The 20439-nt window shown below is 44.8% G+C and overlaps 3 protein-coding genes across 3 annotated transcripts in view; 2 read left to right on the top strand and 1 right to left on the bottom strand.

The window, feature by feature from the left end:
* The window catches only part of EBNA1BP2 (EBNA1 binding protein 2), a 5163-nt gene extending 2556 nt beyond the window's left edge, over window positions 1–2607 (top strand). The window contains exons 5-9 of the mRNA XM_075097883.1: window positions 743–832; window positions 1063–1138; window positions 1410–1500; window positions 1818–1989; window positions 2331–2607. Of these exons, the coding sequence (XP_074953984.1) occupies window positions 743–832; window positions 1063–1138; window positions 1410–1500; window positions 1818–1989; window positions 2331–2381 (480 nt within the window). The 3' untranslated portion in view covers window positions 2382–2607. The remainder of the gene's footprint in view (window positions 1–742; window positions 833–1062; window positions 1139–1409; window positions 1501–1817; window positions 1990–2330) is intronic.
* A 359-nt stretch (window positions 2608–2966) lies between these two features.
* CFAP144 (cilia and flagella associated protein 144) lies at window positions 2967–6297 on the bottom strand. Its single transcript, XM_075097884.1, has 4 exons — window positions 6074–6297; window positions 5218–5277; window positions 4202–4305; window positions 2967–3138 (listed from the first exon to the last, which is right to left on the bottom strand). The coding sequence occupies exons 1-4, from the start codon at window positions 6204–6206 to the stop codon at window positions 3073–3075; spliced, it is 363 nt and encodes a 120-aa protein (XP_074953985.1). The 5' UTR covers window positions 6207–6297; the 3' UTR covers window positions 2967–3072.
* Window positions 6298–6343: 46 nt separating this feature from the next.
* Window positions 6344–15996, top strand: PIF1 (PIF1 5'-to-3' DNA helicase). The gene is made up of 12 exons (XM_075097882.1): window positions 6344–6871; window positions 6953–7058; window positions 7135–7260; window positions 7746–7899; window positions 8458–8572; window positions 8646–8752; window positions 9146–9285; window positions 9973–10079; window positions 10813–10900; window positions 11539–11684; window positions 12645–12836; window positions 13288–15996. Exons 1-12 carry the CDS (start codon window positions 6395–6397, stop codon window positions 13342–13344), a joined length of 1815 nt encoding a protein of 604 aa, XP_074953983.1. The 5' UTR covers window positions 6344–6394; the 3' UTR covers window positions 13345–15996.
* The last annotated feature ends 4443 nt before the right edge of the window (window positions 15997–20439 follow it).

Consider the following 20439-nt stretch of genomic DNA (forward strand, 5'->3'; position numbering starts at 1 on the left):
TTGCTCAAAACAGAACCCTAATTTTTTTTTTGTTTTGGAAAAAAAGACTACATTGTATAAGTTAAACATGAGCTGGAGCCTCATTTGGAGGTTCATGTATGACCTAGGCACTGTTTTGATGGCTGATAGAATCTTTCTAGAGAAGATGAAGATTAATAATTGGCTTTTGACAAGGCTTAAGTCAATTCTGCACATGACTGTTACGTTCTTTTGCTGGCTTCTGTTTGAAGACCAGAGTTTTTACCTCCTAGTGGAGTCAGGCTGAATCCAGAAGGTCTGTTCTGAAATCTGTGTAATCCCTTGTAATGTGGCACCCTTACGGCAATGTTTGTAAACAAGAAGGGAATGAAAAATATGTTTTCTATGGCATGGAAGGGTTGTTGACTCTTCTTCAGTGCTTTACTTTTAATAGTCATGACAAGAAAGAACCTATCAAGTCTACATACACCTGAGTAGACTGACAAGATATGACAAGGCTTTGTCTTGTCTCTGTGTGAATTTTGTCTTTTTACCTAGATTTTGGCTACAGATCAGTTCAGGAGTTTCTGTAATAACTGTTCCAGTGTTGAGTTGAAAGAATGTTATGCCTTATAAAGCATTATCTGACTGAGAGATGTTTTGTTTTTCACACTCATTGATAGTTCACGTAATTATTCATTTCAGGACTGCACAGCAGTCATAAAATTCTCATATTTTCTTTAGCATTACTGATAAATTTTGGTTTTTTCTATCCCCTAATAAGATCCGACAGAAACTTAAGAGTAAACAAGAAGCCATGGAGAGGTCTGAGAAAGCGAAGCAGCTCCGTGCAATGAGAAAATATGGCAAGAAGGTGAGGAGGAGCTACAGAAGGGATCTATCTGTGACAAGAATCTAGAGCTTGAGAGAGGAACTTAGAAAGTGAGACCACAGGAGGCTGGCTAAAACATATGGAATCTGTCTAGTCTTCTTTCTAGCTGCTTTGAAGGAAGACAGAGCAAAAAAAGAGGGGGGGGGAAAAAAAAGGGAAAAAAGTAAGGGACACTACAGGGAACAACACTAACGTTCTGCTTCTAATCTCAGGTGCAAACTGAGATTCTGCAGAGGAGACAAAAGGAGAAAAAAAATATGTTGAATGCAGTCAAGAAATATCAGAAAGGTAAAGCTAACTTGTCTAAGAGAGCAAATGTGTCATGGGAACAGTGATGTGTGAGCGGTGTAAGGCAGCGTGATGTGTGGTGTCAGTGTGCAGTGCTGGGCGGTGAGCTTGACAGGCTGCTGCTGTGCAGGATCATATGCGAGTGGCAGTGAAAATCCTCCCAGGTAGCTGTTCTTCAGTGCGGGTGACTTGTTGCTATTACTTGCTTAGACTGAAGATTCACATTTTTTGTGGTGGTAGCTGGGCAACTGTTATGTCTTTGCTCTTGCAGGTCTCTCTGACAAGCTGGATTTTCTAGATGAAGACCAGACGTCATCTCAAGGGAATAAAAAAGGCAGTGCAAGTCAACGGATAAAGAAGGGGTGAGACCAGAAAAGAAAGATATTTAAATCTAGAATCTCTGGTTTTTTTTGTCTTTTAGGGTATCATTTTGTGGAACAAGAAAGCTGTTCTGATTAATGTTTGTTAAAATAAGTCTGAGGTGACTTTCTGTCCCTAGAGAGGAGGAAAACTGTGTCCATACTGGAGCAGAGACTGAAATGTGCTAATTTCTGCCTCTTCAATAAGAGGGGAAGGGTTTATGATGGCTGACGGGAGTCCATCAGCAGATACATGTGCCTTCTTGAGAGCTTCCTGAGGAGAGGAATATAAGTGATGATGGTGTTTGGTTGTTTTTCAGACCAAATGCCAAAAGACGGTACAAGAATCAGAAGTTTGGTTTTGGTGGGAAGAAGAAGGGCTCAAAGTGGAACACAAAGGAGAGTTGCAATGATGTATCCAGCTTCCGGTCAAAAGTGGCTCACAACAAAGGCCCAGGAAAAGCAGGAAAAGGAGGGAAAAAAGCCCTCAATGTAAGTAAAATGTTGCATGCAAATGATCGTAGGAAGCCAGCCCTAGTCTGGGAGGGAGAGCTAAGTATGTGATGGGTGCCTCCAGCATCTGGGAGTGACAATGTCCGTCTTTGGGAGCTGAAAGTAATTCAGTTGCAGCTGGTGAGGACGGTGGTTCAGTGTCTGAGCAGGGAAATGAGCGGGGGAGTTAGCGGTACTGTTTGTTGCTACCTGTGCCCGCAAACCTCCCTCTCCAGAGGTACTGACAAATATCCGCTGCTTGCTATCCTCCCCAAGCTATAGAGCTAGAACAAAAATTAAGGACAGGAAAATAAAGATCTGAATCTGTCCTTCTTTTGCAGAAGAGACCTGGAAAGAGAGCAAGGCAGAAAATGAAGAACAGAGCACGATAAGAGGACTGTGCTCCCCAGTGGGATTCCTGTGTTTCTGTGTGTTGCAAAATGTGTTTCTGCTGGAAAGCAGCTAACCGTGGAGCAAGCTGAAAGCTTCCAAGTGGAAAGAAAGAAAAGACAGTGGAAGCTAGTGCCTTATCACTAATTTCTTATTGTCTGTTTGGTTGAAGGATTGTTTTCTACTTAAACCTTTGGGGTGTGAACACATTAAATGGTTTGCACAGAACTAATTCATTTTTAGTTGTGTTATGAATGGTGGCTGAAACCTGTCCTTTGTTCCTTTCATTGTGACAGCTTTTTCCACAGCTACTGTTGACATGTACTTAGTGAACTTGAGTTCTGGGTCATCTTGCCGATGTCAGAATAGGAAATCTGAAGCCTGTCAAGATCTTAAAGCAGTTTTTAGACTGTTGATATCGATGGGTGTGGAAACAACAGTGAGACAAATGCAACAATCTTACAAATTGGTTTATTTCTGTGACTATTGTCAGGCTACAAATCTGGACAGACTTGAGGTTCTCTCTTTCCTTTTCTCACTGTCTTCTCTTGCCAGAAATCTACCAGACTCACCTAATAACAAGCAAGGCCTAACACATTAGATGTCATTAACTGCCTCTTTTCAGTTGTGTGGCTTTGCCACTCTGCTACTGCAGGTTCTCCGACTGCTCCTCCCCATGCCCATGGCGGCCATTTACTTAGTGATCTCAGTTCTCTGGCGTGGGAAGTAGAGTCTGCAATCAGTACGGTCCACATGAACCTGGGAAAGAAAAATGATGAATTGTCATGTGCTTTTACTAGAATTAGTAGTAGTCCCTCCAGGGAAGAATGATGCATGGTGTTCTTGCTACTGAGAAATGCCCAAATGACAAATGAATAGGGTACCACCTATTTGAGAATATACTGTTCACTGGTTTGTTATGGAGGAACCTGGTGAAAAAGGAAAACTTAATGTATGAAACAGCATCGTGAGTCCTGACTATAAATTTAACTCACTTTCCTACATGCAAATTTAGCTGCCTGTCTCCTACCAGCCTAATCCTACCACCAGTATCTAACAGTGTAAAGCCCTGCTGAGATGCCTGTTGCTAGCCTTGTCATGAGTAACTAGTTTACCTGAAGTGTAATATGAAAAGTTGCAGAAGACTATCCTATGTTCTTATTTATCTTAGTTTTCTTTGTGACAGACCAAAATTAATCAGACCATCATTTGCCTTTCTCAAAACACTAATCTACAAAGTCAGTCATCATCACAGCTATTTGTTTGTCGGATATGATTGATGTCTCAGCTTGTTAATAAGATTTCTCTTCCTCCTGTTAATTCACGCTTCCCCAGATGAATCCTCGCTGGTGTATTCTGCCTTGGATTTACTCAGCTGATTATTAATTTTATGGTTTTGCTTTTGCAATTTGTTTGACAGATACTGTACAGCGGCACATTTCTTTTCACAGTTTTTATGTATGTTGCTTCACATTGCTCACTACACCGTTTCTCGTGGCTGAATTCTTCAGTAAACAGCCATGACAATATATGTGACATTTGGCGTTATGCTAGGGGTTGACTGCCATTGTAGATATTTTGCATCCAGGTTTCTCAGGGGAAATACACTGCTACTGTGTTCACGAGCCTATGCCAGTGTGAAGAGTCATCTTAGGTGTAAATTTTAAAAGCTTGTAGTCCATGAACAGCTCTGCTCATTCCTAGTCATATCTGTTTTCCATGTTTGTCACAAATTACTTTCTTGCATGAATATCTTTCAGTGTGATGGGCTGAACCTCTCTGGATCCTGCAAATAGCTGAGTCCCTTAAGCACTCTACTCACCAAAGGTGTTGTGTTCCAGCCAATTTCTTGGCTTTCAGTTTGTGGCTCTGAATATTTCTTTGTTGGCTCCAGTGCTGCATGGTGAATAAGATTCAGAAACCTGGCTGTTGGTTTGAGAGACACAAATACAAATGAAAGAAAGTATGTTTAAAAACAGTCACCTGTAGATGTGTGTTAGAATGAGACATCCTAACCTTGTCCAAGCAATAGCAAGGAAGCGAAGGTTGGAGGCAACCTCTGTGCTTCTGCAAATTATTTTGTTAGAGAATGCAGGGTGACATTTCTACTCAAATTTATCCTGATGAAGTTTCAAGATTTGCCTGCCTATATTCTCCTGTTAATTCTGTCAACCCTGCCTACTGTATTGTAGCATCTTACTTTTCTTATACCACATCTAGTATCAGCCAACGTTCCACGTTACCTGTTGTCTTTCTCAGTTGCCTGAGACCTGCTGGCTTTCCTTGTTTTGTTTTTTTTTTCCCCCACAATCCTCGACTAGAACAGGCCAACCTTAACCAACTGTTAAGGTTTTTAGCCAAAACCAGCATGTTAGAAATACAGGAGCAGTTGCTGTAGTAGTTGCTGTAGTCCTGTTATTAGTGCTCTAAAGCAAGACTCAGCGGCCATTTCAGCACTTTACTGTATGCAGTGGTTAGGTAGAATCTGCAATGACAGGCAACATGTATGTATAAAATATGTTTCTAGATTTTTTTGTTTTCCCCTGAAAGAGGTTTAGATTCTCAAGCAGAATTTTATAGTATGATACCTGAACAAAAACAAAAGCATAATTGCATGAATGCAAGCTTGTGCTGATAATGAAAAAGTAATGGAAAAGGGACTTAAAGTGGAAAAAACCTGCCTTACATTTAACAAAAATCATGAATGAATTTAATTTTCTTCTGTTGTCACAGGGGTGTTTCCACATATGTCATCTTTTAGACTAATTGGAATTTTTTGATCTTTCTTATTAGTAATTTTCTTATGTAATTACCACAAGCTGTTCGGAGATTACTTACCGTCTGCTGGCTCTTCTATATTATCATGCCAAGACATAGGCTTCTTGGTGATCGTGTGAACTGGAAGGAAATGATGCAGGTGAATTACTTCAATGTGATTTTAGCATCACAGCCAGGTATAGAATATCTGTCACTCCAAATGCTCCGTCTGGTTATTCCCCAGTTTGGGCCCAGCTACTTCACTGGCGTTGTAAAGGAAGAACAGCATGTGAAGAGAACAAAGTGTGTTAGAGTACTGATTAATAGCAACTTCCTAGAAAGGGAAGGGGGTTAACCATGCTAAAGGCATGTTGCTGGATGCTGCTTGCATTCACCAGAGCAATGTTCCATCCCACCATGTGGTGGCCTATACCAGGCGTCAAATGATTTTCCTTTGGTTCATTTTTGTTTGGTTCGTTTTTGTGAACCTGTTCACACCACCTGTTCATGCCAGTGTAGGCAATGATGTTCCATGACTATCAGTGGGCAGGTAGAAATCAGCCCAGGGGCTGAAGAAACAGGGTCTATTGTTGGGGCTCTCCGCCCCATCTTAGCTCTGTGGTTTCTGCTCAAGATCCTTGGGTTCCAGACACTGTGGCCTTCTACATGGCATTGTCTAATTTGAGCAAGTCGGTCTTATCTCAATTCTGTCTTTTGAGTGCGCAGGCTCGTTTCTCCTGTGTTACAAAAAGCCCACTGGTTGCTCCTTCCAGATCTACCCCTCCTATAGGCCCTCTTGGGTGCACTGCTCCTGCGTCAGGCGGGCCCCACGGGCTTCCCCTCCCCTCCGCCCAACGGGCCTCCCCTCTGCCCCATCCTCGTCTTGCCCTCTGCGACCGTTGCCGGTGCCCGCGGGGCCGCCATCGCGCCACCTCACCGCGGCGGAGTGGGTTCACGCCGTACTGCGTGTGCAGCCCCTGGTACTGCAGCTCCTTCCGCACCCGCTCGCAGAGGAGCCGGTTCTGCTGCACCGGATCCGGCGGCTGCTTCCCCCCGCTGCGGGCGGCCATGGCACCGCCGGGCGTCCCGTAGCCTGGCAACGCCTCACGTGATCCCCACGAGGCCGCTGATTGGCCCGGCTGGCGTTCCCAGTCCCTTCCCGCCTCCTATTGGCCGCCGAGTTAAAGCCCCCGGCGCTGATTGGCGGCGGCTGCACGCGGCGGGTTTGAATGACCGGTGCGGCGGAGGCGGTGGCGTGATGGAGGACGCGGAGCTGCGCTGCACCGTGGCCGTGGAGCAGCCGCTGCCGGGCGGAGAAGCCCCGCGGCGCCGCCTGATGCGGGGCGCGATGGTGCTGCTGGGCCGCAACGAGCTGCGGCAGCCGGTGCTGCGAGTGGTCGGTAACGGCGGGGCGGCGGTGCTGAGCTTCGTGCTGGCTGGTGACACCGTGCGGCTCTTCACGCGGTTCGCGGGCGACGGGCGGGCGGCCGTGCGGGTGGGGCCGAGCGGCGCCCAGGTGCTGCTGTCCGACTGTCCCCCAGACGCGCTGCGCCGCTTCCTCCGTCTCCTGCGGCTGAAGGTCGCCGCCGGGCCGCGGGGCGCACGCCGCCTCCCCCGCCTGCTGGACCGGCCGCCGCCGGCCTTCGCCGTTATCAGCCCGCTGCAGGAGCGAGACCTGCTGCGCGGCCCCGGCCGCCCCCACGGCGGCGAGGCGCGGGGAGAGCGCCCTGCCGAGGTGAGTCCCGGGGCGAGGGGGGCGGCCCCGGTTGTCGGCTACCGGCCCCGGTCTCAGAGCAGCCGCCGCCCGATCCCGCAGGTGGCCCGCGCGGAGAGGCGACCCCCGGCGAGGCTCTCGGCGGAGCAGGAGGCGGTCCTGGGCGCCGTGCGGAGCGGGAAGAGCATCTTCTTCACCGGCTGTGCAGGTGAGGGGGCTGGGCGGCTGCCAGCGGGTGAAGTCCCCGGGCCTACCACTGACCTGCTGCATGCTCCCTTTCTAAGGGACTGGGAAGTCGTTCCTGCTGAAGAAGATCGTGGGATCCCTCCCACCCAAGAGCACATATGCTACAGCCAGCACGGGAGTGGCGGCTTGCCACATCGGTGGCACCACTCTCCACGCCTTTGCAGGTAAGGGTCTGTCTAACAGCGAGGGGCTGGGAGTTCTCACTCCCCTCCCAAAGAGTCAGGACCTTCTCAAAGCTTTACTTTCATAGAATCACTGAGGTTGGAAAAAACCTCTAAAATCATAAAGTCCAACCCCCAAACCAACACCCTCAGGCCTCCTAAACCATGCCCTGAAGTGCCACATCTACACCCTTTTTTAACACCTCCAGGGATGGTGACTCCACCACCTCCCTGGGCAGCCTGTTCCAATGCCTGACCACTCTTCTAGTGAAGACGTTTTCCCTAATATCCAATCTAAACCTCCCCTGGTGCAACATGAGGCCATTTCCTCTCATTCTATCATAAGTAACTTGGGAGAAGAGACCAACACCCACCTCACTGAGGTCTCCCCTCAGCCTCCTCTTCTCCAGACTAAACAACCCCAGCTCCCTCAGCCGTTCCTCAGAGGACTTGTTCTCCAAGTCATTCTCTGTCTTCTCCCCTGCCAGGGATCGGCTCTGGGAAGGCACCTCTGGAACAGTGTATTCAGCTGGCGGAGAGGCCTGGGGTGCGCCAGCACTGGCTGGCCTGCCAGCACTTAATTATTGATGAGATCTCAATGGTGGACGGCAAGTTCTTTGACAGGCTGGAGGCGGTGGCGAGGTAAGAGATTGCCAGGCCAAACAGCTAACAGACATTAGTTTCACTAAATTTCCATGCCGCTTCCTTCCTTTGGATGTGTGAATGGATACAAGGAAGCTGCTGGCATAGGACTGGAAGGAAATATAAAAAAGTATCCAGGATGTGGGCAGACCTTTATCTTCATAAGTTTTGATCATGTCCCCGCTCCCCAGATGTGGCTGTTCCGGTTGCTGTTTCAATCTCTGGAGCCAAGTGTTGTGTATATAGTTGAGTCCAGACTACAGCTGTCTAGGCTGTGCCCAGCAGCTGTCTCTTGCAGGGAGCAGCAGTGGTAGTATAGCAGCTACCAAAGAACCAAGATGGGCAATGACACTTAGGGTGGGTAAGCAAAGCAAGCTCAATGTCATGCAATTGTACTGCTTAATTATTTGAGCTCTTCTGACACAGGTAATCATACCTTACTGTAGGTGGTGCATGTCTGAACATACTGACAGACTAAGAAGTAACTTTTGAGACCTGACTACATCCAGGTCATGGAGGGCATTCAAAGTTTCTCCTCTCTTCCTCCTTCCCTTCCAGGGCAGTCAGAAAACGGGATGAGCCTTTTGGAGGAATTCAGCTGATCATCTGTGGGGACTTCTTGCAGCTACCCCCAGTCTGCAAGGCTAATGAAGAAACCAAGTTCTGCTTCCAGGTACAAAACTGTCCCTAAACTCATTCTCATACTGCAAGTCTGGCTCTTTTGTTACAAGAGAATGATTTGCCAGGCAAAAAGCTGGAGGAAATGCATCCACATAAACATGGAGCTGACCGAAGTGTGGAGACAGACTGACAAGACCTTTGTCTCGCTCTTGAGTGCAGTCCGCTTAGGCAGGTGAGGAAAAACTTCATAATCCCTGCTTCCCTACTGATGGCGCAGAAGAAAGAGGTGTTTGTTGCTTCTCTGTGCTCTATCAGGAATGTGTAGCTGGGGACAATATCTATAAATGCTTTAACCAATGCAAGCAGTCTTTATATATGCTGCTCCGGTAAGGAAGGACCTTCCTAGGGTCCCTCTCTGCAATTTCTGCGAAGAAATTCAATGGACACCAAGCGGGCAGGGCTGGGACACACACTTGCACTTCTCTCTGATATTGCGTAGTTATCTTTGTCCTGCTCTCTGGAGGGCTGGGGCTTGCACAGCCTGATCCAGCAGTGTGGTGGTTACTGCTGCTCAAGACCTGTGTCTGATCACTTCAGATAAGAATCCCCTTTTCCTGGTTACCAGGTGCACAGAGGAGGTTACCAGACTGTTGATGCAGACTGCTGCTAACAGGTCTGAGCGTGATGGGATCCTGGCTACGCGGCTCTGCACCCATAAAGATGATGTAGCAATAACTAACGAGAGATACTTGCAACAGCTATCAGGTGAACTCCTTGGAGGAAGCTGCTGGCTTTGGGGCTGAGCTTTGAGTGGATGCACTAGTGATCCTGTGGTGTCAGGAAGAACTGGTGCTCCTTCATGTGCAGCTGCACCAGTCCAAGCTGTACCTGTTGGAGTTGAGCTGCCTGGGGAAAAACTTCACAGCTTTTTGCTTAAAAGTCCCCACTGTTACTTCTCGGTGTGTAATAGATGGCGAACTCATTGCTTGCTGTGAGGTAGGGTGGGTCATTATTGGCTCCATACCCCTGCTTTTTCTTTTTCTATAGCATCCCAGAAAGGCTGCGCTCTATCCAGCCATGATTTGAATAAAGGGTTATTTAATTTCTGCCTCCTTGCCTGGCCCTAGGGCTCTTTCTCAGTCCTCTTTGGAGATCTGGTGTTGGCAGCAAGTGAAATTGGTCATATGCTCAAAATGGTGACTCTTCAGGCTGTATTTACTGTTGGCCTTTGAATCCTGAGCCTTCTCTTGCTCTGGGAGTTATGTTGGGAAGAGAGGCAATAGGGAGCTTTCTGCTGTTAGATGTGACAAGGTTTGTGTGAAGATGGCCTACCAGCAGAGCAGACAGGATAATAGAAGAGGACTTGCTGTTAGAAATAAATGCTGAGCCTCCTGCAGTGCTGTGTAGATTATGTTCAATGGTTGCAGTTTGTCACCTTTCTTTCCTTAACAGGAGAATTGTACACTTTTGGGGCTTTGGACAGTGACCCAATGCTAGTGAAGTTAATCGATGCTCAGTGTCCTGTGGGTGGTAGAGTTGAGCTAAAGCTTGGAGCCCAGGTGGGTGCATGTACCTACATTTGTAAATAAAAAATTAAAGGAATAGCAGATAAATGTATAGAGTAGATTAAATGTTTAGAATGCAGATTCTGTACGGAATGGCAGGCCAACAGAAGACTCTATCCCAATCTTTGTATCCTTTCTCCTTGGAATCTTATCCAGACAGAGTTAGTTTGCTTTGGGTGCAGGTTCATGTCTCGTGGACAGTGGTTAGTGCCATGACTGACATACATTTCCAGTCAGGTTTAGAAGCTTCCAGGCACAGGCAGTCCTCCTAGCCTGTAAGGGTACGGCACAGCTTGCCACATTTGCAGGACTGGGCACCCTGCTGTGAGCTAGGGCTGTCAGAGTGGAAAGGGTGCAGGGTTGTGCTTAGCAGCAGCACTGTTTGTCTTGGGAAGTTGTTCCTTAGGTGTTCCAGAGAATCTGTATATGTCTAGGCTGGTGTTTGGGGAAGGAGGATCTGCTCCCTGGGACTGAGCTCACAGCTGTGGACAGAAGCAGCTCAAGTGGTGTTCAGTGCTCCAGAATGGATGTAGTTGGGAATCCTGGCAAGGAAAGGCTGTGAAATATTTTCAGTCAAATTGGAGACAGTGGCTATCCTGCAATAGAATGATGTGGCCGTGGCCATGTCAGCCTGCTGTGTTTCTTCTTTCTGGCTAGGAGCTTAGCTGCAGGTGGCTGAACAGGCTGTAAAACCATTGCACTGAAGGATTTACCTTTTTCTCTGTAGGTGATGCTAGCTAAGAATCTGGATGTGTCTCAAGGGCTGGTGAATGGGGCACGAGGAGTTGTTGTAGGATTTGAAAGTGAACAGAAGGGTAAGTAAGCTTTTCGATCTCTTGTTGAAGGAAGAGGGAAAAAAAAGCAAAACAACTTATCATTGGTGGCTGATGACTTGTTAATTTTGTTTACTGCTTGGTAAGAATAACTTGAGGGAAAGCAGGGAGAAATTCTTGTCTGCAATGAGAGGCTTGGAGCTCTCATGACCTGTGATGTCATACGCTGCATCAGCTGTAGCTATCTGTAGGGTCTCTTAGGGTCTCTTGTGTTTATTCTCTAGACGTTATTGCTCATTTTTGCTTCCTGTCTGTTTTGTTGAAACAAGTCTTGGTGGAGTGTGGTTTTTTTTTGTTTTGTTTTGTTATTTTTTTTTTCTCAGAATAATGTTCTGTTACCTGCAACATGTATGTATCTGCATCTCAAATGATAAATTACCTGAGTTTAATTCTCCTGCTTAAGTAGGTCCCAGACACCATTTCAGGACGTCCTATTTACTGTGTGGGGGTTTAGGTTTTTCCTTTTTCTCCCCTCCCCCCTGGTGTGCGATTTCCTTAATTCAGCCCTAAAATTCATGAAAAACTGACATGGGGAAAAAAGGTGTTCTTCGGCTGCTGGCTTCCTAGCTGTTGAGTGTGAGGAATACATACCTGTTTCTTTCCTGCTCATATTCCTACAGGGCTGCCTAAGGTGAGGTTTCTCTGTGGGGTCACGCAGGTCATCAAAATGGAGAAATGGGTCTTCAAAGGTCCATCAGGAGTTTATCTGAGTCGTCAACAGTTGCCTTTAAAATTGGCATGGGCCATTTCCATTCACAAGAGTCAGGTGGGTGTTCTTTACAGCTGTCCATAAACTTTTACACCATCATAAGCCTTATTTCCTGGGTGATCTTGCATTGCTGGTAAAACAGGAGGGAAAACTGAAAGGTTCTTGTTGTGGGGGACTTCTAGAATACACGTCTAGCTGCAAAGAAGGCAGCACCTCTTCTGCTTGTGATGCTTATCTATAGGGCCAAGGGTGGGCTAGCAATACTGCTGGAGTTTCCATAAGGGTGCTGCCATCTGCATACTTGGTGTTAGACTGTCAAGCGGCATTATTTACCACGGTGGGCTGATCAGGGTAGCATTAGTGATGCTGAGGTCTGCAGTGTACCTGCAGAAGCTGCAGCAGTCACATTTGTGTTCTTTGGGCTGGACTCCCCCTTTGGTCGCCTGCATTGGGTTTTTTCAATGTAACTAATGCATTTCCTACATTTCCAGAAGACTTCATACACTTGTCTTGGTATTAGACCTGTGAATTTGTTCCTATGCCACTGGTTAAACTAGGCAATGTTGTAAGTTCTGCTGCCTCCTGGGATGTCTTCTGGTACAGAAAGAGCTGGCCAGGCCTAACCCAAATCCTGTCTCAGATGGTCTGCCTGAGGATGGCTTGAGACTGGCGGCTGCTCCAGTTAATTACTAGGAGTGAAACCAGCAGGATTTCTTTCCCTGCTGTATTTATTTTATGGGATTTGTGGAGTTTCACACAAGAGGCTCACTGGAGTGAGTTAGTGGACCCTAGTGCCTGCTAACGTTTTCCTGACAGTGGGAAAATATCCTTTTCTTTCTACTGATTCCCATCTTTTAATCAGTTACGTAATCGAACAAGAGACTTCCTTTTTTTATCAAGCCTGTACACCAAGGACGGTACCTTTGACAGACTTGCAGGACAGGTTAGTGTTAATACAGCACAATATTCTGTTTTTGTTTGTTTGTTCTGTAACAAACTTCTCTGTGTCTTTGATAGGGCATGTCTTTAGACTGTGTGGAAATCTCCCTGTCCCGTGTATTTGAGAGTGGGCAGGCTTATGTAGCCCTCTCCCGAGCCCGCAGCCTTGCAGGTCTCCGTGTTCTGGATTTTGATCCGAAAGTAGTGAGAGCTGATCCTTCTGTGTTGGAGTTCTATAGGCAGCTGAGACGTCATCAACTTCTACCACAGGTAAAGAAAAATCCAATGCTAGCAAAGCCTACCTTGTGCAAACAGGCTGAGAGATGTTTGAGCTGAGATGGTACTTGTTCTTCCTAAGCAAGGTCATTCAAATTAAAACTTGTAGTGCCAGGAGAGATGAAACTGCAGAGAGGGAATGCAGTGGGGCAGCGCTTGGTGGCAAACTATCTACTGTAGTGCTGGGATTATATAATACACTACCTGGCCCTGTGGGTGAAAGGATGGTTGGGATTCTTTGATCCTCCCCTTGCAGTAAGGACTGAAGGGGAAGTGGTTGTCTCGGCCACGTTGGACACCTTCAAGAGTCGTCTGGACAGGGTGCTGGGCCATCTTGTTTAGATGGTGCTTTTCCCAGAAAGGTTGGACTAGATGATCCCTGAGGTCCCTTCCAACCTGTGATTTTGTGTGAAATCTCTCTTTGGCTTTTTTTGCCCTTCCCCAGGATTCACTACACACCCATTCAGGTGCTGATGAGAAGGAGAACTGGAAATGCAGCTGAGAATGCTCTTCTGGCCTTTGTGAGGCGTCAGCACTGACTGTTGAGTTGCAGTGATCTTGCTGTTGAGTATGTTTGATAACCTAGATAAAGTCAAAGGAATCTTTTCAGATGTCTAAGCACATCCAGAGTGAACTGAATGACGAAGAAGTATTCTTATCTCAGTGCCTCTAAATTTGGAAGGCTTCTGTAGCCCCTTTCTCGGCCCACAGCCTTGAGTATTCTGTGTCACAGATGCAACTCTAGCAAACAAAATGACTGAACAAGGATGTGCCTGATGGACCTTCCTACGGTTCTATCCTGTCTGCCCGGTCACATTTTACTCTCCACGTATGTAGACTGAAACTTGTGTGCCTTTCTTCAAGTATACTACATTTGAGAGATGGAAGGTGTGTATCTTCTTTGCCTGGATGGATTTGACCTCTTCACAAGAGCTGCTGACAGAAGGGAAAGCAGTGTGAAGCATCTGGAATACATGCTTGATTCTGCTGCAAGTGAGGAGCTGCCAGAAGCTGGGCTATCACTTTATAACATGGTGGGGTGTTCTTGCCTTCCAGATGCTTAACACCAGGAGGCTTTGCATAACTTCCTCCACAAGCAGAACTGTAGCAGTTAGTCACTGCCCGTTATACTGATACATAGCCTTTTTATTGGTCTGTTGCATACTATAAAACGTCTTTTTTTTTTTTTTAACCTGCTGAGATGAGCTGGCACTGTTTAAAAATAGGAGAAAGTCCTATGTCTTGTACCCATAATTATGGAACTCCAAGAATCATGAAGATCCATACCCCATTAGCAAGAAGGGAGTGAGAGGAGATGGGTGCTGGTGAGAGCCCCTCTTGTTTAAACACATAAGGCTCACTCAAGCAGGAGGGAGTTTCTGCTGGAAACAATGTGTCTGACTAATAAGGTGGAAGTTAAATGTGCAATAGGGAGTAATGGCTCAAGCAGAGATGAGCAGAACTAATATACTGTCTTTTTGAAGCCTTAAAGCAGCTTCGGTCTTTGTATTTTAGCCCATTGATTAAAGCTGAAGTAACTTGTATGGTTTTAAATGTTTAACATGCAGGAATAATGTGAAATACCAACATCCAGCTGGAACTTGTCTCTTACAGGGGAGTGTCTCTGTAACAAAGCCTCTGCAGTTCGAGTGAGTTGAAGGCCACTTCTTGGCAGCTGCTCCCCTTAAAGCCAGGGAAGGATGTTGACTAGCACATGGTTAACATAACAGAAAACAGATTTTGGTAGGATTTCAAAATATATTAAGTTTTGGTTTGTTTTTTTTTCTGGGCTTGAGGGGTAGAGTTTTGGAGGAAGTTATAGTAGAACACAGAAGTGAGAGAATTATTCAGAGGTGTCTAATCTAAGAAGGGGGCGGCTTAATGTATTGGCACATTCTTTCTTCAACGAAGTTAGGTGGGAAGTAGATGGAAGTACCTGAAGCTGAGGCTGCAGTGCGTGGAAGGTGAGGCCCTTCCCCTCATGCTGCAGGCTCTTCCTGGCACTGTCTCTGGTCTTTCAGACTCCGTGTGTGTGTGTGAATTTTTTTCTTTTAAACAACTTTGCAATCTTCCAAAGCTGGTTGTCTGCCTTGGGGAGGAACTGAAAAATGACCTTCCTATGCCCACATCCCTGGGAAGGAGGGTGCTGGTATGCTAAAGCATCACTGCTGGGGCAGGTGAGTACTGAGGTGTGATTCCTTGGCCTGCGGCTCCCAGAGCTGCCACTGGACCTGGGTGAGGGCCTGACTCCATTGCAGTCCTGCACCCACAGGGGAGTTGCTGCAGGTGTCCCCACCCAGCCTGCAGGCTGTGTCCCCACAGCTGACTACGTGGCAGTACCCAGATGGGGTGACTAAGCATGGGGGTGCTCAGGTTCAGCCCTTTCCTCCTGTGGTGGCACACATAGAGTGCAGGTGTGGCAGGCTGTCCCCAGCCTTTCCTTGCATGCCTCTTGTTCCCTCGGCTGCACATCAGCCCTACCCTGCCCTGTGTCCCCATCTTGCAGCACTCTTGTCCACGCTCATGCCACTGTTCTGTGGTGGGTGCCCTGGCTGAGCCTCTGCTGTGACACTCATACTTCCTGTGTCATTCCAGCTGGGCCTCAGCATGCATCCTCCATCTTTGTCATGGGCTGACTTTTTGCTTTCATTTACATTGTTCTACAGACCATCTGCTGACATTGTGCCCATCCTCCCCTCATGTTCCTTGTGCAGGTGGTCAGAGGCTGTGGGTGCCTTAATTGTCAGAGGCAAGGCTGACTTGCAGGCAGAAAATCCCAATGGGTAACCTAAAAGCCCATATGCTTGGCCAGTGGGCTGGGCTGGGGCCAGTTTGTACTCTTGTGGCTTTTTAGACATGGGATGCTGCAGTATGAGGGCTTTGAGTTGCATCGGAGGTTGAGGTGAGGCATCTGAAATGCTCGGGGATGTTAAAGAGTTTTACTGTTGGGATAGACAGTTAGGAAGAATATGCCAAGCACTTCCAGTCATACACAATACATTGATCTATTGACAGATTGTGTAGGAGTAATGAGATAATGCAGGTTCAAATCCTTTAACATCTCCGAAAAAGTTCCTGTACCACTGTAATGACAAGATAATTTAGAGTGTAAAAGCGTTGATTATGTACGATGCAAATAAACTTTTAATTGTGATCTTGTGAAGCAACTCATTTCACTGTAGCTTTCATGGGTTCAGGGACTGAAATCTTTCCAGTTGTATGGGGTTTTTTTTGGTGCCAGTTTGAGGTTTGATATAAAATGCTAAACAGAACTTAAAGCTGGAAAGGGTAATAAATATTTCATGTTAGTATTAAATGTGCATGAAATATTGTGGTTGTCTTCTCCAAGGTAGAGCTGTGGGAACAGAATAGCAGTGGCTTCTGAAGGGGTTGGCAGCTGTCCTGAGGCCAAAAGGGGTCCATCTATGTAAATTTTGGATGTTCATGCTCACTTCCAGCTAAAGCTGATGCAGGGATTGAGGCTGAGGCTGAAATTGGTTTTAAATCTTAAAAGGAGCAGTCAGGACAAATCTGAGCTGTCAGGCTCTGTCATGGCTCCCCTGCAGTCAAGATTGTGATCAGGCCTTTTTAACAGAAAAGTGCTTCCATACATACAAGGTAAAAATCTCGTAATACAATAAAAATCCCTTTTTCTTCCAAATCAATTAACATGTTAGTTTTTATTGCAGAGGGATATTAGTCTGTAGCTAGAACCCAGTATGCCACCATGGGATATATTTTTAAACTTTTTTTTATAGCAATGACTGTACTAGAAGAACAGGGCTGTTCATCCTCTCTTCAGATTCTTCTTCATTTTACTTACTAATGAAGAGCAAGCAACTTTTTACATGAGGGCACCACAAACCACCTTCAAAATGTCTGGTGATGCTGTTGCTTTCACCTGCTGAGGCAAGGTGGACTTCGGTGGGATTTTTTTTCAGGGACAAGTCACATGGCTTGTGACAGAGCAAATACATGTGCTATTCTCAGCTTACACAACCTAGAGCTCACATTTTTCCCTTGCCCTAGTGTGGATGTTCTCCACAGGCTGCAGTCCTTCTGGGGAAAAAAAGATGTGTTCCACCATGGTCTCCACCATGGGCTGCAGCGGAGTCTTTGCTCATGCACCCAGAGCTGCTCCTCCTTCTCTGAACTGGGTGCTTGCTGGGATCATTTCTCACATTTTTTTTTTTTACCTCACAACTGTGCAATTTTTACCTTCTTAAATCTGTTACCACAGAGGCTCTACCAGTGTTGGTGATGGGTTCAGCTGTGCCCTGTGGGGAGGCTGCTGTGGAACTGGCTGTAACCGGTTTGAGCCGGCCATGTCAGGCATGGGGCAGCTCTGACCTCTCCTCACAGAGATTCCCACCAACACCTGGGCATGAGCATCTGATACACAAAGTATCAAGTGTGTTAGCTTCCTTGAAAATTGCCTCTCCACCATCTCCTGTGGATGTCTGTAACATTTGCATGGTTGGATATCCCAGGCCACAGAGGTAAGGCTGGAGGTGCTGAGGTAGGTAAAAAGGGAAATGGCTGGTGATGGAGGAACTGCCATTTCCCTGTGGTGGATGGCAGGAGGCGGCATGTAGTACGGCTGGAGTCCAGCTAAAAGGAGAGGCACCCAAGAGGGTGCGTGGCAATGCAGCAAATGGCCGGGACTTCATTACTGTACTCCAATAAATATGAGGAAGCGAACAATGTCTCTCTACTTTCACAAACTGAAGAAAAAGTATTTAAATGTGGCTTTTGCCTTAAATACAGCTATAAATAAGTGAATTAAACTATGAGTTTGATTCATAATTGGTATTTCTGTTACCACAAAGTACAGCCATTTTCTTTTTCAAATATGTTAAGCCTTAAGAAACTGCTTTATACCAGCTAAAGCTTCATAATACATTTATGTGTTATTTGAAACATAATTCACATGCAGAGTGTTATTAAAACCTTACTAGCTTCCAGTTTAAATCTTTGTACAGTGATTTAACTCCCTTCTCATTCTTTACGTGACATTTTCATGGTAATTAAACATGAATATGTCCTTACAGTTTGTACCCAGAAGTCCTGTGGTGTGCAGGAAAGGCAGCAATGAGACCAATGTTGGTCTCAGATGCTGTAATAAGATTGTGTCTATGAATTAGATATTCCTATCCAGAATTGCTTTGAATAGATCAAACAAATGCTACTCTTAAGTAATGGAAATATGGTACATTATAGGCTATGCTATGAATGCTAATAATGTAATTTTTCTCACAGCTATTAAAAGTTTCTCATTTTGTATTTTGCCGCTCTGTGAGATGCAATTGTCTTGTGTAGTAAATCTAAGCAGTTCTATTATGATCATGAGAAAAGACCTGAATTACTAGAGGTTGCATTTAGATGTGTAAAAACATCTATTTTGCATTTCCTGTATGATTATTTTATGCTTGTTTCTCTTAAAGATTATAAGGATGTTGGATGGAATTTTTTAGCTAAGCTACTGACTAGTACATAATTTATGAAATCTGGTTATATGTGCAAAATAAGTTGATAACAAGTCTAAATGCAGTATTCAATAATTGAAGTTTACTCTCTTTTTTTTTTTTTTTTTTAACTTATGGTGTTGATACAGGGGGCTGTCAGATGTGACACAGACCTACGAGAGGCCTTCTGGGATGGCAGCTGGAGGTTAGGTAGGCACCAAGAGCATATTGAATGGTACCATGTGCCTGTGTGTGGGCAACTGAATTAAGCCTGTAATGTTCCAAATGTAACTGCAACACGTTTTTACTGAAATGTTTATTATGATCCTTTTGCAAGAAGGTAGAGCTATGATAAAGATACCTCTAACAGAAATTTGATTAAGATTTTATTATTATTTTTACTGTATGAAGTTTGGCGTTTTAGGATTTTTTCCTCTTATTTCTTAAAATATATTTTTTATCAACAGGTAGATGAATATGTAGATGAATCACACCTTCTAGCTACTCTTCCCAAGTCAATAGGCTATATCAGTTTTCTGCAGGTACGTAATATTCTTTTTTTAAATTATTTTTAACACCCTGAGAATTATAGGGGGGATTTGCCCAGACTTTCTGTTGGGGGCAGGTCTTCAAAGATTCTGGATCCAGCTTTGCCTATTGAAAGATCTGTGATTCCTTATTATCAAATATCAGCTTAGAGAGGATATGATGTATTTTGCAGATGATGCTAGACATTAAATTAAAAACATAAATAAAGCTTCTTAAGATTATTCCAGTAGCTAATAATTCACAAAAGCAAGGCAACACATATCTTTCAATATCTCTGGCTGAAGGCTGGACAGACTCATTGAATATAATAAATCAAATATGAAAAACACTTACGTGGATTAATATAAGAATAACTTGGTTTAAAAAATAGCTTTTAAAATTTTTAATTTATTTTGGAAGTCGCACATAATGACCATCTTGGCCTGTGAAAATGTTCCAGGTAAGACACCTTCATGTTTGTTAGATTAGTGGGACACCTTGTAATAAAATATTTGACCATAATAACATCAGGTACTTTCAACTGACACTTTGCAATACAAAGTACATTTTTAAAATAGATCTTGAATCTTGAGCAATGAGCTAGTATTTAATTGCAGAATTTCAATGCATAATGCATTAGGCAGAGGGATGTTACCAGAATGAGTTTAATAATAAAGAAGGAAATTTTGAAGTAATTTGTTTTTTACACGTCTTCTGTCCACATGAGACCTTACAATAACCTTAACCATTTTACTTGTGACAGTAGCAAGCTATGGCTATTTTAACATAAAATCCACACTAAATATAAAACACATCAGATGATTCAGTCAGGTCAAAACTATAAATTCTTATAAAATGTTGTCACTCTGTCTTTATTAGCTATAATTATTGCTGTTAGCTAAACTTTTGGACAACTTATGTCTTCCTTTTGCTTTAAAAATAAAGGATAAAAATTACTCAGTGTACAAGCAATTTCTAGTTCATGTTAAAGATAGAACATTACTTTTGACAGATTGCTGTGTAGTCTCCTGCACTCTCAGATCTCAAGAAAGTAAAAGATCAAAAATATTGTTTCCGATGACTTATCTATTTTAATAGAAATATTGTCAAAAGAATTGATAATCAGATTTTGAAATTTGTCCTGAGAGTGTCATCAAGGGCCTCCATAAAATATAACACATGAGAAACATCAGGCAAAGAGACACAGGTGTAATGCTCATTCAATACTTCTGTAAAGTTTAGATCATCTTATAGTGCTAAGTTTTGGGATCAGGATGCTAATAAGAAAAAGACAACCTTTGCTATGGGTTACATGAGATGTTCTTTAAAAAAAAATAGGCAGAAGAAACCCCACAACCAAACAAGAACCAAACAACAAAACTGTTTCTGTCCATTGATGTGACTCAAGGCATCTCACTGTCAACAGAAACTAGGGCTAGAGGGAACCTCAAGCATGAAGGCTGCATTTGGTATTGCTTTTTCTGCAGCAAAAAGAGGCCTTAGTACCATACCAAGTTGTAATAACTCCAAGTGGGGAACAAGATGCCAAGTAAGGTGAAAGCTATGTCAAAAACTAAAGGGTGAAGAGAGCACATGACAGCTCA

This window comes from Phalacrocorax aristotelis, chromosome 6 (assembly GCF_949628215.1).
Source record: "Phalacrocorax aristotelis chromosome 6, bGulAri2.1, whole genome shotgun sequence".
Lineage (NCBI taxonomy): Eukaryota > Metazoa > Chordata > Aves > Suliformes > Phalacrocoracidae > Phalacrocorax > Phalacrocorax aristotelis.

Excerpts from the sequence above, each read along its gene's own strand:
- PIF1 (XM_075097882.1), top strand. The coding sequence starts at position 6,395 with ATGGAGGACGCGGAGCTGCGCTGCACCGTGGCCGTGGAGCAGCCGCTG. Across the intron at positions 7,900-8,457 it reads AGGCTGGAGGCGGTGGCGAG|GGCAGTCAGAAAACGGGATG; the intron begins GTAAGAGATTGC and ends CTTCCCTTCCAG. Across the intron at positions 12,837-13,287 it reads GTCATCAACTTCTACCACAG|GATTCACTACACACCCATTC; the intron begins GTAAAGAAAAAT and ends GCCCTTCCCCAG.
- CFAP144 (XM_075097884.1), bottom strand. The coding sequence starts at position 6,206 with ATGGCCGCCCGCAGCGGGGGGAAGCAGCCGCCGGATCCGGTGCAGCAG. Across the intron at positions 4,306-5,217 it reads TATAGAAGAGCCAGCAGACG|CCAGGTTTCTGAATCTTATT; the intron begins GTAAGTAATCTC and ends TCAAACCAACAG. Across the intron at positions 3,139-4,201 it reads GCTGGAACACAACACCTTTG|GTTCATGTGGACCGTACTGA; the intron begins GTGAGTAGAGTG and ends TTTCTTTCCCAG.